Source organism: Panthera uncia, unplaced genomic scaffold (assembly GCF_023721935.1).
Source record: "Panthera uncia isolate 11264 unplaced genomic scaffold, Puncia_PCG_1.0 HiC_scaffold_2508, whole genome shotgun sequence".
Lineage (NCBI taxonomy): Eukaryota > Metazoa > Chordata > Mammalia > Carnivora > Felidae > Panthera > Panthera uncia.
Window position 1 is genome coordinate 92 of NW_026059246.1, and position 10,794 is coordinate 10,885.

A 10,794-nucleotide genomic window follows, 5' to 3' on the forward strand; every position below is an offset into this window, starting at 1 on the left:
GGGGAGTGTCTGCAGGGTGCCGTTGTGACCGTGTGTGCTCTCTGGATGCCCACCCCATGCCGGCCACCTGGAGGCATGTGTCTCCTCACTTGTTCCCCACACCCAACCACACGCTGCTCATCCAGACAGGCGTACCCAGAGGGCCCGCCAGCATGCCCTGCATGCAGTAGATACTTGATGAGTTGGAGGTTGCCCAGTGCTGAAACCACAAAACACAAAGGGTTTGAAAACTGGTGGTAAAACCCTTTTCCAGCAAGCCATGGTTTCTAGGCGGAGGTGTGGTGGGGTGACAGAGTTCGAAGTGTGACTACCCTTCTACGTTTGCACACCTCCATATACGCAGACGTGCCCAGACTGCTACAAAGAACCTTTCCAGAAACACTCAGGGAAGATGTAGCGTCAGAAGGTAAGAGTCCAGGGGCACCTCGGTGGCTCAGTCAGTTAAGCATCCGACTTCGGCTCAGGTCCTGATTTCTCGGTTCATGAGCTCAAGCCCCATGTCAGGCTCTGTGCTGACGGCTCAGAACCTGGAGCCTCCTTCAGATTCTGTGTCTCCCTCTCTCTCTGTCCCTCCCCTGCTTGCTCTGTCTCTCTCAAAAATAAATAAACATTAAACTTTTTAAAAATAAAAGAAGGTAGGAGTCTTAGAGGGAAAATGAAGGGTTTTTCTTGGCAGTAGCCTGCTAACATGGAACGTTTAAAAAAAATAAAAAACCACCTACAAGGGTCTTTAAAAACTACAGTCTTGGAAACTGTAGGGATGGGTCTTGTGTGGAGGAAGGAGATAGACGAAGTGACTGGTGCACGTCTGACCGGCCAACAGGAGACAGCAGAGCCTCTGTCCCCCGGCTCTGCCCTCCTGGACAAGCCAAGTCAACCACAGGACACCTCAGATACCTGGGGCTTCGCTCAGACCCCAGACGATCCTCACCTTTATGCTGCAGGAAGTGCAGACAGCCCTGGAGGGAAAGAAGAGGGACGCGGGGTCAGCAGTGAAGAAGCCACAGACAGACCATTCCCACCAGGCAAACTGCCCGCCCTTCTGCTAGAGACCAGTTACCTCAGTGCTTTACGTGTTTTACCCCCCAAATCTTTTCTTTTTACTTAGGCTGCATCCAAAATATTTCTGCCCCTCACAGCTGGCTTTTTCTCTGAAACATTTCGGTCTGGAGCTTTCTCACGCCCTCTGCACTTGCATGTGCCTGACGCCTCCTGCCACAGAGGCACCATCTGAGCCAGAGGTGCCCCGAGCAGTCAGTATTAAGCAGTGATTGACATCTTTTGAATCCCCACTGCTGACTTAAAACACAAATGCCTTCCTGTACAAGTTCAGACACTAGAGAGAGCCGTGACTGCAAATCGTAAAGCCCACCCTCAGTGGCAGACCCTGGTGACGCGTTTCCCCTTCTCTAGATCTAAGTATGACGGACAAAGATACACGCTTAAAATAAAACAAAAATAAATGAAGTGGGGTGTTATGCATACTATTCTATAAAGATACACCTGGGGCTCTTCTCTGCATTAGGACAGATGGTCCAAGTTCATTTTTTAATTTTTTTAACGTTTTTATTTATTTTTGAGACAGAGAGAGACAGAACATGAACGGGGGAGGGGCAGAGAGAGAGGGAGACACAGAATCGGAAGCAGGCTCCAGGCTCTGAGCCATCAGCCCAGAGTCCGATGCGGGGCTCGAACTCACGGACTGCGAGATCGTGACCTGAGCTGAAGTCGGACGCTTAACCGACTGAGCCACCCGGGCGCCCCTCAAGTTCATTTTTTTAAAGCAAGGGACTGTGCTGTCTTACATGGATGTCTCATAATGGTTTTGCCACCAAGAAAACTCTAGGTTAATTATATTTGATTTCACTGCGGTCAGGAAACTTACTTTCCATGACTTGAATCCTTCCACGTTTTTGAGACTTGTTTTCTGACCCAGAATATGGTGTATTTTGGTAAATATCCCTCGTGCACATAAGAAGCATGTACACTCTGCTGTGGTTGGCGGAGTGCTCTATGGATAGCAGATCAGGTTGGTTGTCAGTGTCATTCAAATCTTCTTAGTTTTTTTCTGTTTACAAGCCCTACCAATTATTGAGAGAAGGCTATCGAAATCTCTCACTTTAAGTGTGGATTTATCTATTTTGCCTTGCAACTTTATCAGATATTTACTGCATGTATTTTGAATCTCTGGTTAGGTATATGAAATGTTCAGAAGGGTTATTTCCTCCCTCTGTCGTTAGGAAAGGGACTCCTTTATCTCCAGTAATGTTTTTTGCCATCTACTTTGATATAAATGTCATCTTTCTTTTGACTGGTATTGGCATGGCATATCTTTCTCCATTCTTCTCCTAACCAACTTTTGCCTTTTTATTTAAAGTACATGTCTTAGGGGCGCCTGGGTGGCTCAGTCCGTTAAGCGTTGTACTTCGGCTCTGGTCATGATCTCACGGTTCGTGAGTTTGAGCCCTGAGTCGGACTCTGTGCTGACAGCTTGGAGCTTGGAACCTGCTTCGGATCCTGTGTCTCCCTCTCTCCCTACCCCTCTCCTGCTCACACTCTGTCTCTCAAAAATAAATAAACATTAAAAAAAATTTTTTTTATAAATAAAAAAGTAAAGTACATGTCTTAGGTGCCTGGGTGGCTCAGTTGTTAAGCATCTGACCTTGGCTCAGGTCATGATCTCAGGGTTTGTGTGTTTGAGTCCCACATTGGGTGAGCTTGAGCCCCACTTCTCTCTCTCTCTCTCTCTCTCTCTCTCTCTCCGCCACCTCCCTCCCTCCTCCACCCTCTGCCCCTCCTAGGATTCTCTCTCTGCCCCTCACTCATCTGCGCATAAATACATACATACATGAATATGTAAATACACACATACATCCATAAAGAAGTACATACATACATACATAAAGCGCATGTTTGCAGGCAGCAGTCTTGCTTTCTTCACTCAATCTGGGACACGGCCTATTAGTCCAATTGTTTAGACCTTTCACAGTTAAGGTAATTATGACACAGTGGAATTTAGGGCTGTTGTTTTGCTGTTTGTTTTCTTTTGGCCCTATTTGTTCTTTGTCCCCTTTTCCTTTCTGCCTCCTGTATTAATCGACTATTTTTTATGATTCCACGCTATTCCTCTGTTTTATTGTTTTAGTGGTTGCTTTCAGACGTACACTACACTCCTTAACTCTACCTTCAATAATATCTTACCACTTCACGTAGAGCACAAGAAGTCTCCTATAGCATACCTCTGATCCCCTCCTTGGCCTTAATGCTACAGTTATGATACTTCTTACAGATGCAAGTCCTACAGTACCTTGCTGTTAATTTTTTGGCATGCCTGGTAATCATCGATTGGATACCAAGCACTGAATTTCACCCTGTTGGGTGCTAGATATTGATTTACCTTGTAAAAAGTTATAACAAAATACTCTTCTATGTCATCTTCGTACTTGCTGTTTCTGGTGCTCTCCCGCTCTTTCCATTTGCTATCATTTTCCTTCTATGTGAAGGACCTTGTTGAAAATTGTAGTGTGGGTCTACTGGTAAAGAATTCTTTTGGTTTTTTGTATTTCTGGATATGTTTTTATTTGTGTCTTTGTTTTTGCTTGTTCGTTTGTTTTATTATTTTTTTTTTAAGTTTACTTATTTTTGAGACAGAGACAGAGCATGAGCAGGTGAGGGGCAAAGAGAGGAAGACACAGAATCGGAAGCAGGCTCCAGGCTCTGAGCCATCAGCACAGAGCCTGACCCAGGGCTCAAACCCAGGAACCGCGAGATCATGACCTGAGCTGAAATCAGATACCCAATCGACTGAGTCACCCAGGTGTCCCTGTTTTATTTGAGAAAGAGAGAGAGAGAGAGAGAGCGCACTTGTGTGCTGCAGAGAGAGGGAGAGGGAGAGAGAATCTCAAACAGGCTCCAGGCTGAGCGTGCTGGGTTCCATCTCACGACCTGAGCTAAAATGAAGAGTCAGACAACCACCTGAGCCACCCAGGTGTCCCTTGTCTTTATCTTTGAAGCATACTCTTTCTTGGTTTAGGGTTTTAGATTGACAGTTTTTCAGTCCATCAGAAACGCTGGTTTACTCTCCTCTTGCTCACGTTATCTCAGTGAGAAGTCTTTATTTGCTGGCTGATTTTAAGAAATTCTCTTTATTACTGGTTTTTAATCAATTTGATTAATATATGGCTTGATATGATTTTATTCATGTTTCTCATGCTTGGGATTAAGTTTCTTGTAAGTTTATATTTTTCATCAAATTTGGAAAACTTTTTAAGCTATTATTTCTTCAAATACTTTTTCTGTCCCCCCCCCCCTTTTTCTTTGGGGACTTTAATTACATCTATATTAGGCTTAACATTAACCCACAGGTCACTGAGACCATTTTCACTTTTTAAGTTATTTTTTCTCTGGAGCGCCTGGCTGGCTCAGTCGTTAAAGGATGGGACTCTTGATCTTGTGGTCGTGAGTTTGAGCCCCACGTTGGGTGTAGAGATTACTTAAATAAGTAAAACTTTTTAAACATTCTAAAAAAAAAAAAATAACATTTTCTCTCAGTGTTTTCATTTTAGGTGGTTTCTATTGCTTGGTCTTTGAGTTCACTAATGTTTTCTTCTGCACATTCTTCTGGATGTTCAATCCAGTGTAATTCCAAACGTTCATCCAAACATTCTAGTTCCAGGTCTAGAACTTTGTGTCTTTTTATCTTTCATGCCTCTAACTTTTTGAACATATGAAATAGCTTAGAACTTCAGAACTGCTAATTCGAATGTCTGTGTCAGTTCCGGGAGTCTTTCTTTTTTCTTTTCTTTCTTTTTTTTTTTTTAAATAGTGAGAGAGAGTGAGCATATACGTGCATGTGAGCAAGGAAGGGAGGGGCAGCGGGGGAGAGAGAGAATCCCAACCAAGCTCCACACTCAGCACGGAGCCCAGTGCAGGGCTGGATCCCATAAACTGTGAGATCACAACCTGAGCTGAAATCAAGAGTCGGATGCTCAACCAACTGAGCCACCCAGGTGCCCCAGTTCTGGGCAATTTTGACTGATTTTTCTATCATGGGTCGTATTTTCTTGCTTCTTGACATGCCTGATAATCTTTGGATGCTAGACATTTTCTCTTGCTGAGTGCTAGATAAGATAGTTAGGAATAGTTTGGTCCTTTCCAAACTATTTCCAAGTCTTGCTTTTATGAACTTTTAGGTCTGGAACAATGCTCAGTCTGGGGGCACTTATTCCCCACTAGTGGAACAAGACTTTCAATGGTTCGTGAATTACAACATTTCCACCATGGCTGGTGGGAACACACACTATTCCTAGTACTGTTCCTTGAAAGCTTTAGCACAGGGTCAGTACACTTTTTCTGTAAAGGGTCACAGAGCAAACATTTTGGATATGGCTAAATGAATAATAAACAAATGGGTGTGGCTTTGTTCCAATAAAACTTTATTCACAAGGCAAGTAGTAGGCCAGATTTGGCCTGGGGGCCGGAGTCTGCCAGTACCTGCTTCAGGATGATTCTTTCCCAGCCTTCAGGAGCTTCCTTTCCTTGTATGTGCTGATTGGTCCCCTACTGAACACTCCAGGACAATCTCCTGCAGGCCCGAGGCTTGCCCTGGGGACAGCTCTCCCCCGGCTGGAAATCTGCACTAAGACCTCTGGCTGCCTTGGTCCCTCTGGCTTCTCGGCTTTACTGCCTCCAGTCAAGGAGCTGAGTGGCCTCTGGGCTGTGACCTAGAAACTCCAGGCAATTGAGGCCATCCTTGGGCTCACCTGTCTCCTTCCTGCTGTTGCCCGATAGTCAATATCTTGAAAACCGTTGTTTCCTGTTCTTTGGGTTTTTTACTTTTTATGGGTATTTTTGGTTGTTTCAGGTGGAAGGTGCCTGTTCTGATGCCTGTTACCCTACCTTGGCTGAAAAGGGAAGCCCCTTAGCTATTAACATGAACTTAAAAATGAGAAATTAACGTTCTGTAGTTGCACTAGCCACAGTGCATGAAGAAACATCCCCACAATCACAGGAAATTCTACCGGACAGTGCTGGCTTAGAAACCTTACTGCTCCTCCCGTGTTACTCACAGCCAAGGTGCTTACACAGGCTTACCTCTTGCAAAAGAGACAGGTGGGTGGCCAGGAGAACAGCGGGAACTTGGCTCGGCAACAGCAACAAATCTGTAAGCAAAGGACCAGATGAGTTAGTCCTGCGTGGTGAGGGAGCAATCCAGGGTCCAGGCTGCCTGGCCCGCCCTCAACCCAGGGCTCCTGCCTGCTGAGGGAGCAGCTGGGTCCGGGCCACCTCACCTTCCCCTTCCTGAGACTGCTGACGAGCTCCTTGTTCTGCAGGAACTTCTCCATCTCAGCCTTGACCAGCACACGGCGCACATCCATCACTTCCTCCACGGTCAGAGCAAGGCTCTCCGCGGGGTGGCTGAACTCCTGGGGATAAAAGGGTCAATGGGTCAGTGCTCCTCAGGCCTTGAGGGACGAGGCCTTTCAGGAGTCTGTCCATAAGGGTCTCTCTTCTCTGAGGGCTCTGGAATCTTCCTGGCCTCAGTCTACCCAAACCTAGCAACTTCCTAAAACACCCCAGCCTTCACCTCATCTACTGCCGGGACCCACACATGCTACTCCTGTCACCCGGCCCGCACCCAGCCTGCTGATGACCACATCCCTCTAGCATCCCCGCCTCTGTTCACGGTGCTCTCCAGACCAGAAACATCTGCCTCCCACCTCGTTGCCCACCTGCAAACACACACCACCACCGGTCGCAACCATCCAGAGGCCCCAGGCCCACCTCCTCTCCTTCTGAAGCCCTTCACCACAGAGCTCTCTCTCCCCTGGCGGCTGAAGGCCCTAGGCGCCTCCTGCATGCTGCCTGACTCGGTGCTCACCACCAAGCCTGCCCATCTGTAGGTGGTACGTGTCCCGCCTGCCACAGCCACCTACCCCTTTGGGCCACCGCAGTGACCGTGCCTCATTCTGCCCACCCTCCGGAGGGGTTGCTCAGCTCCTCTCCTATAAAGTGGGGTGTCTTCCAGCTTCATTGAGATAACACACAAAGTCCTTAGCGCCACGCCTGGCACCCCAAATTATTAGCTCCGGAGATGAGGCATCATGAGGGGTGGCCCCCCACGAGGGGGCCACAGAGATGGGGGTTGGGATGCGTGGTTTGTTTCTTTCACATTGCTGGTGGATTATCCTATTTAGGGTTGCTCCTGTTGGGAGCGGAGACCAGCAGGTTGCTCATCAGATTGGCCATGAGTACGTGTTCAGGGCAGAGATGGGTGTGGAGGTTACATGAGGTCTGACAGCCAAACGTCTCAGAAAGCACTCCTGACATCTGTGCCAAGAAGACACTTAAGGGGGTGCCTGGGAGGCTCAGTCAATTAAGCGTCCGACTTTGGCTCAGGCCATGATCTCACGGTTCATGGGTTTGAGCCCCGTGTCAGGCTCTGTTGTCAGCAGGGAGCCCGCTTTGGATCCTCTGTCTCTCTCTCTCTCTCTCTCTCTCTCTCTCTCTCTCTCTGCCCCTCCTTCATGTACTCTCTCTCTCTCAAAAATAAATAAACATTTAAAAAAGTAAGAGTGGAGCACCTGGGGGGCTCAGTTGGGTAAGCGTCCGACTTCAGCTCAGGTCATGATCTCACAGTCCGTGGGTTCGAGCCCCGCGTTGGGCTCTGTGCTGACGGCTCAGAGCCTGGAGCCGGTTTCAGATTCTGCGTCTCCCTCTCTCTGCCCCTTCCCCGCTCATGCTCTGTCTCTCTCTGTCTCTCAAAAATGAATAAACGTTAAAAAATAAAAAAAGAGTACACTTATGGGGGGTGCCTTGGTGGCTCAGTTAGTTAAATGTCCGACTCTTGGTTTCGGCTCAGGTCATGATCTCACGGTCCGTGGATTCAAGCTCCATGTCAGGCTCCATGCTGACGACGTGGAGCCTGCTTGGGATTCTCTCTCCCTCTCTCTCTGCCCCTCCCTGCTTGTGATCTCTCTCTCTCTCTCTCTCTCTCTCAGAATAAAGAAATAAACTTAAAAAAAAATACACTTATGGGACTTGCCATTTTAAAATGGGCCTCCCCACCCTGAATACTTAATTAAAGGAATACATACGTGTCCCCCAATTCCTTGACTTCCCTTCAAGAAGTGGCCTTCCTCTTTCCCTGCCGCCCTGAGTTAAGCAGGGGCTTGAGTGCATCACGATTCAGCCCCACCCGTACCCACCGCCATGGCCGAGGGAGGCATCGCTGCTTTCCAAGAGGGGGTGAAGACCGCCCTCACCCATGGTGGCCCAGCAAGTGGACTCTGAGGAGCTGCCAAAGCCTTACACGAGGACCACACCCATCTCTGAGTGTCCACGCGGTGGAGGCACCTCGTGCTGAGCACCAGGTCAACCTAATTACTGGTGATGACGACAAGAAGCGAGGGGAGTGGGTCGGCCTCTGTAAAAGTGACAGGAAAACCCCGTACGGTGGTTGGTTGTAGTTGTGTGGTGGTTAAGGACTACGGCAAAGAGTCTCAGGCCAAGCAGGTCGTCAAGGAATGCTTCCAATGCAAGAAATGAGCAAGTAAAAAACTTGGTCCTTGTTCCTCCCACAAAAAAAATAAAGAAAAGCGGGCCTTAATCCCCCTCCCCTGAGGATGTACTTAGCGACTCACTTCTAATGGACAGAGAAAGCTGGAGATAACAATGAGTCACTTCTGAGACTTGGTCGTAAAGACACTGGCTTCTGCCTTGCTGTTTCTCAGACCTCCAGCTCTGGGGGAAGCCAGCCACCATGCTGTGAGGACACCCGAGAGCCCTGTGAAGAGGTCCACGTGCAGGGGAAGCTCGGCCTGCCGGCAACAGCCACAGGAGAAGCCACCTTCCAAGTGCCCCCTGCGGGGAGGCCCTGAACCAGGCCGCCCAGCCGAGCCACTTCTGGATTTCTAACCCTCAGAAGCTCTGTGAGATAATAAGTGTTTGTTGTTTACAGTTTTAAGTTTTGGGGTAATTTTTAATGCAGCAGTAGATGATACAGAACTTGGTTGGGGAGTATCAGTGGTAACACTACCTTATAATTTTAGGGCACTTTTCAAGGCAATTTTAACGTGTGTTCTCATGTAAGCCTCTTGACAAAACTTCAAGGAAATGATGGTAACGACATTGCTGACATCCGGATGCCCTGTGCTCACCAGGCACTTCACTTGTCATCCCTCTGATGAAAGCATACGCCAAGGCTCAGGTCCAAGGATGGGGGGCGGGACTCAAAATACCAGCAGGTGTTAGCTCCTCCCAGTTACAAGTCAGATAAAACCCAACGCTGAGAAAGCCCAGATGCAGAGAGTAAGCAGCGTAGTGCCAGAATCATGACCCTATAAGATGCTGTCACATCTAGCTGCCTTCGGGCACAGAGCTCCAGTCTCCCATCTGTCCTAACCCCCACAGGGAACTAAGAACTTCAGATGTCCCCAGTCTCCTTAGCAAGGTCCTTTCTTTGGCCTTGGGGCTGCAGTTCCCAGAAGTCCCAGAAGGGAGCAGCAAAGACCAACCTCAGATTTGGTGGTTCTGGAGCAGACCTAGCCACACCCACGGAAGGAACTGCCCCACCGCTGCTGGGCCCTGTCCAGGGGAGAGGTGAGGATAAGGGCCCAAGAGGCGCCCCCACCCAGCACCCTGGACAACAATGCCTCCATCACTCACCAGCCACAGATGATTGGTGTCTGGGGCTGCAGAAGCCTCCGGCCGGTCCTCTGCTGAGCCCAGGTCACTGTGTGGTAGAGAGCTAGGGTCAGGCTGGACCTGGACACTTACAGGGAAGGAACCTAGAGTAAGAGCACAGGAGCCCTGTCAGGACAACCAGGCAGACACTGTGTGGGAGGGCTGTGCCCAGGGGGTGATGGAGACGGCTGGTCAAGCAGTAGGGGGCCATGGGGGCGGTAATCAAGGAGAAGGTCATGTAGAGAGCAAGTCAGTGTGGCAGGCTCAAGGGACACCTGCAGGGGCCCCATATCTTATCCCGGTGAACGAGCCAACATCAGGAGCCGCATGGCCGCCAAAAGTGAAGGCAGATGGCAGCAGTCATGCAGGAAGACGTCACTAGTGCCACTCACTGCACTTCATGCAGAGAGGGGTGGAGCAGGACCTGAGAGGCAGCTCTGAGTCTTCAGGACACTTGTGGGGGGACAAGGACAGTGAAGTATGGAATTGGCCTGGCCTGGACCTCTTCACTCCAGAAAGTGCATCAGCTACCAAGCTGGACCACCTTGAGGCTGGCAAGAGAACAGGGTGGCTCAAGATAACGCTGAGAGCAGAAAGGGTGGCCTGGCCACGTATAGTAGGAAACAGTGGATGGGGGAAGACAACCCCATGTCCCGTCAGCACGTTGTGGAGCACAGCCCTACAACAGTGGGACGAACTGACCCTTTGTGGCCAGTAGGATTTTTCTGTCCTCTGTGCTGAGCAGGGAAACAAGGTGACAAGTCAGGTTCTAGAGTGGTGTGTGTGGCACGACCCATCTGGTTCACTGCAGACAAGTTTTCACTGATCAGAAAAAAAAAAGACTAGAAGGATCTGTCAATCATCTATCTGTCCACCTAGCTATTTGTCTATCCATCCATCCATCCATCATCATCCATCATCCATCCATCCACCATCCATCAATCCACCCATAATCCATCCATAATCCACCTATCCATCTTCTGTCATCCATCTATCCATCCATCATTGACCCATCATCCATCATTGTCCATTATCCCTGTCATTCATCTACCCACCCATCTATCATCTATATATTCATCTACCCATCATCCATCCATCTATCCATCCATC

At 48.8% G+C, this 10,794-nt stretch overlaps 1 protein-coding gene across 2 annotated transcripts; it reads right to left on the bottom strand.

Annotated features, from left to right (window-relative positions):
* Nucleotides 1-725: 725 nt before the first annotated feature.
* LOC125917822 (protein spire homolog 2-like) lies at nucleotides 726-9,820 on the bottom strand. Of its 2 annotated transcripts, none has more exons than XM_049623920.1 (4): nucleotides 9,667-9,820; nucleotides 6,291-6,425; nucleotides 6,094-6,161; nucleotides 726-959 (listed from the first exon to the last, which is right to left on the bottom strand). In XM_049623920.1, the coding sequence occupies exons 2-4, from the start codon at nucleotides 6,375-6,377 to the stop codon at nucleotides 890-892; spliced, it is 225 nt and encodes a 74-aa protein (XP_049479877.1). In that variant the 5' UTR covers nucleotides 6,378-6,425; nucleotides 9,667-9,820; the 3' UTR covers nucleotides 726-889. The 2 variants fall into 2 exon arrangements, 1 of the variants encoding a protein (XP_049479877.1); XR_007456306.1 differs by lacking the exon at nucleotides 726-959 and adding an exon at nucleotides 973-5,723 and having other exon boundaries at nucleotides 9,667-9,819.
* Between the last annotated feature and the right edge of the window lie 974 nt (nucleotides 9,821-10,794).

Coding starts and splice junctions, on each gene's coding strand:
- LOC125917822 (XM_049623920.1), bottom strand. CDS start 6,377: ATGGATGTGCGCCGTGTGCTGGTCAAGGCTGAGATGGAGAAGTTCCTG. Junction 6,162..6,290: donor GCAGTCTCAGGAAGGGGAAG/GTGAGGTGGCCC, acceptor CTTTGCTTACAG/ATTTGTTGCTGTTGCCGAGC. Junction 960..6,093: donor ACCTGTCTCTTTTGCAAGAG/GTAAGCCTGTGT, acceptor CTTTCCCTCCAG/GGCTGTCTGCACTTCCTGCA.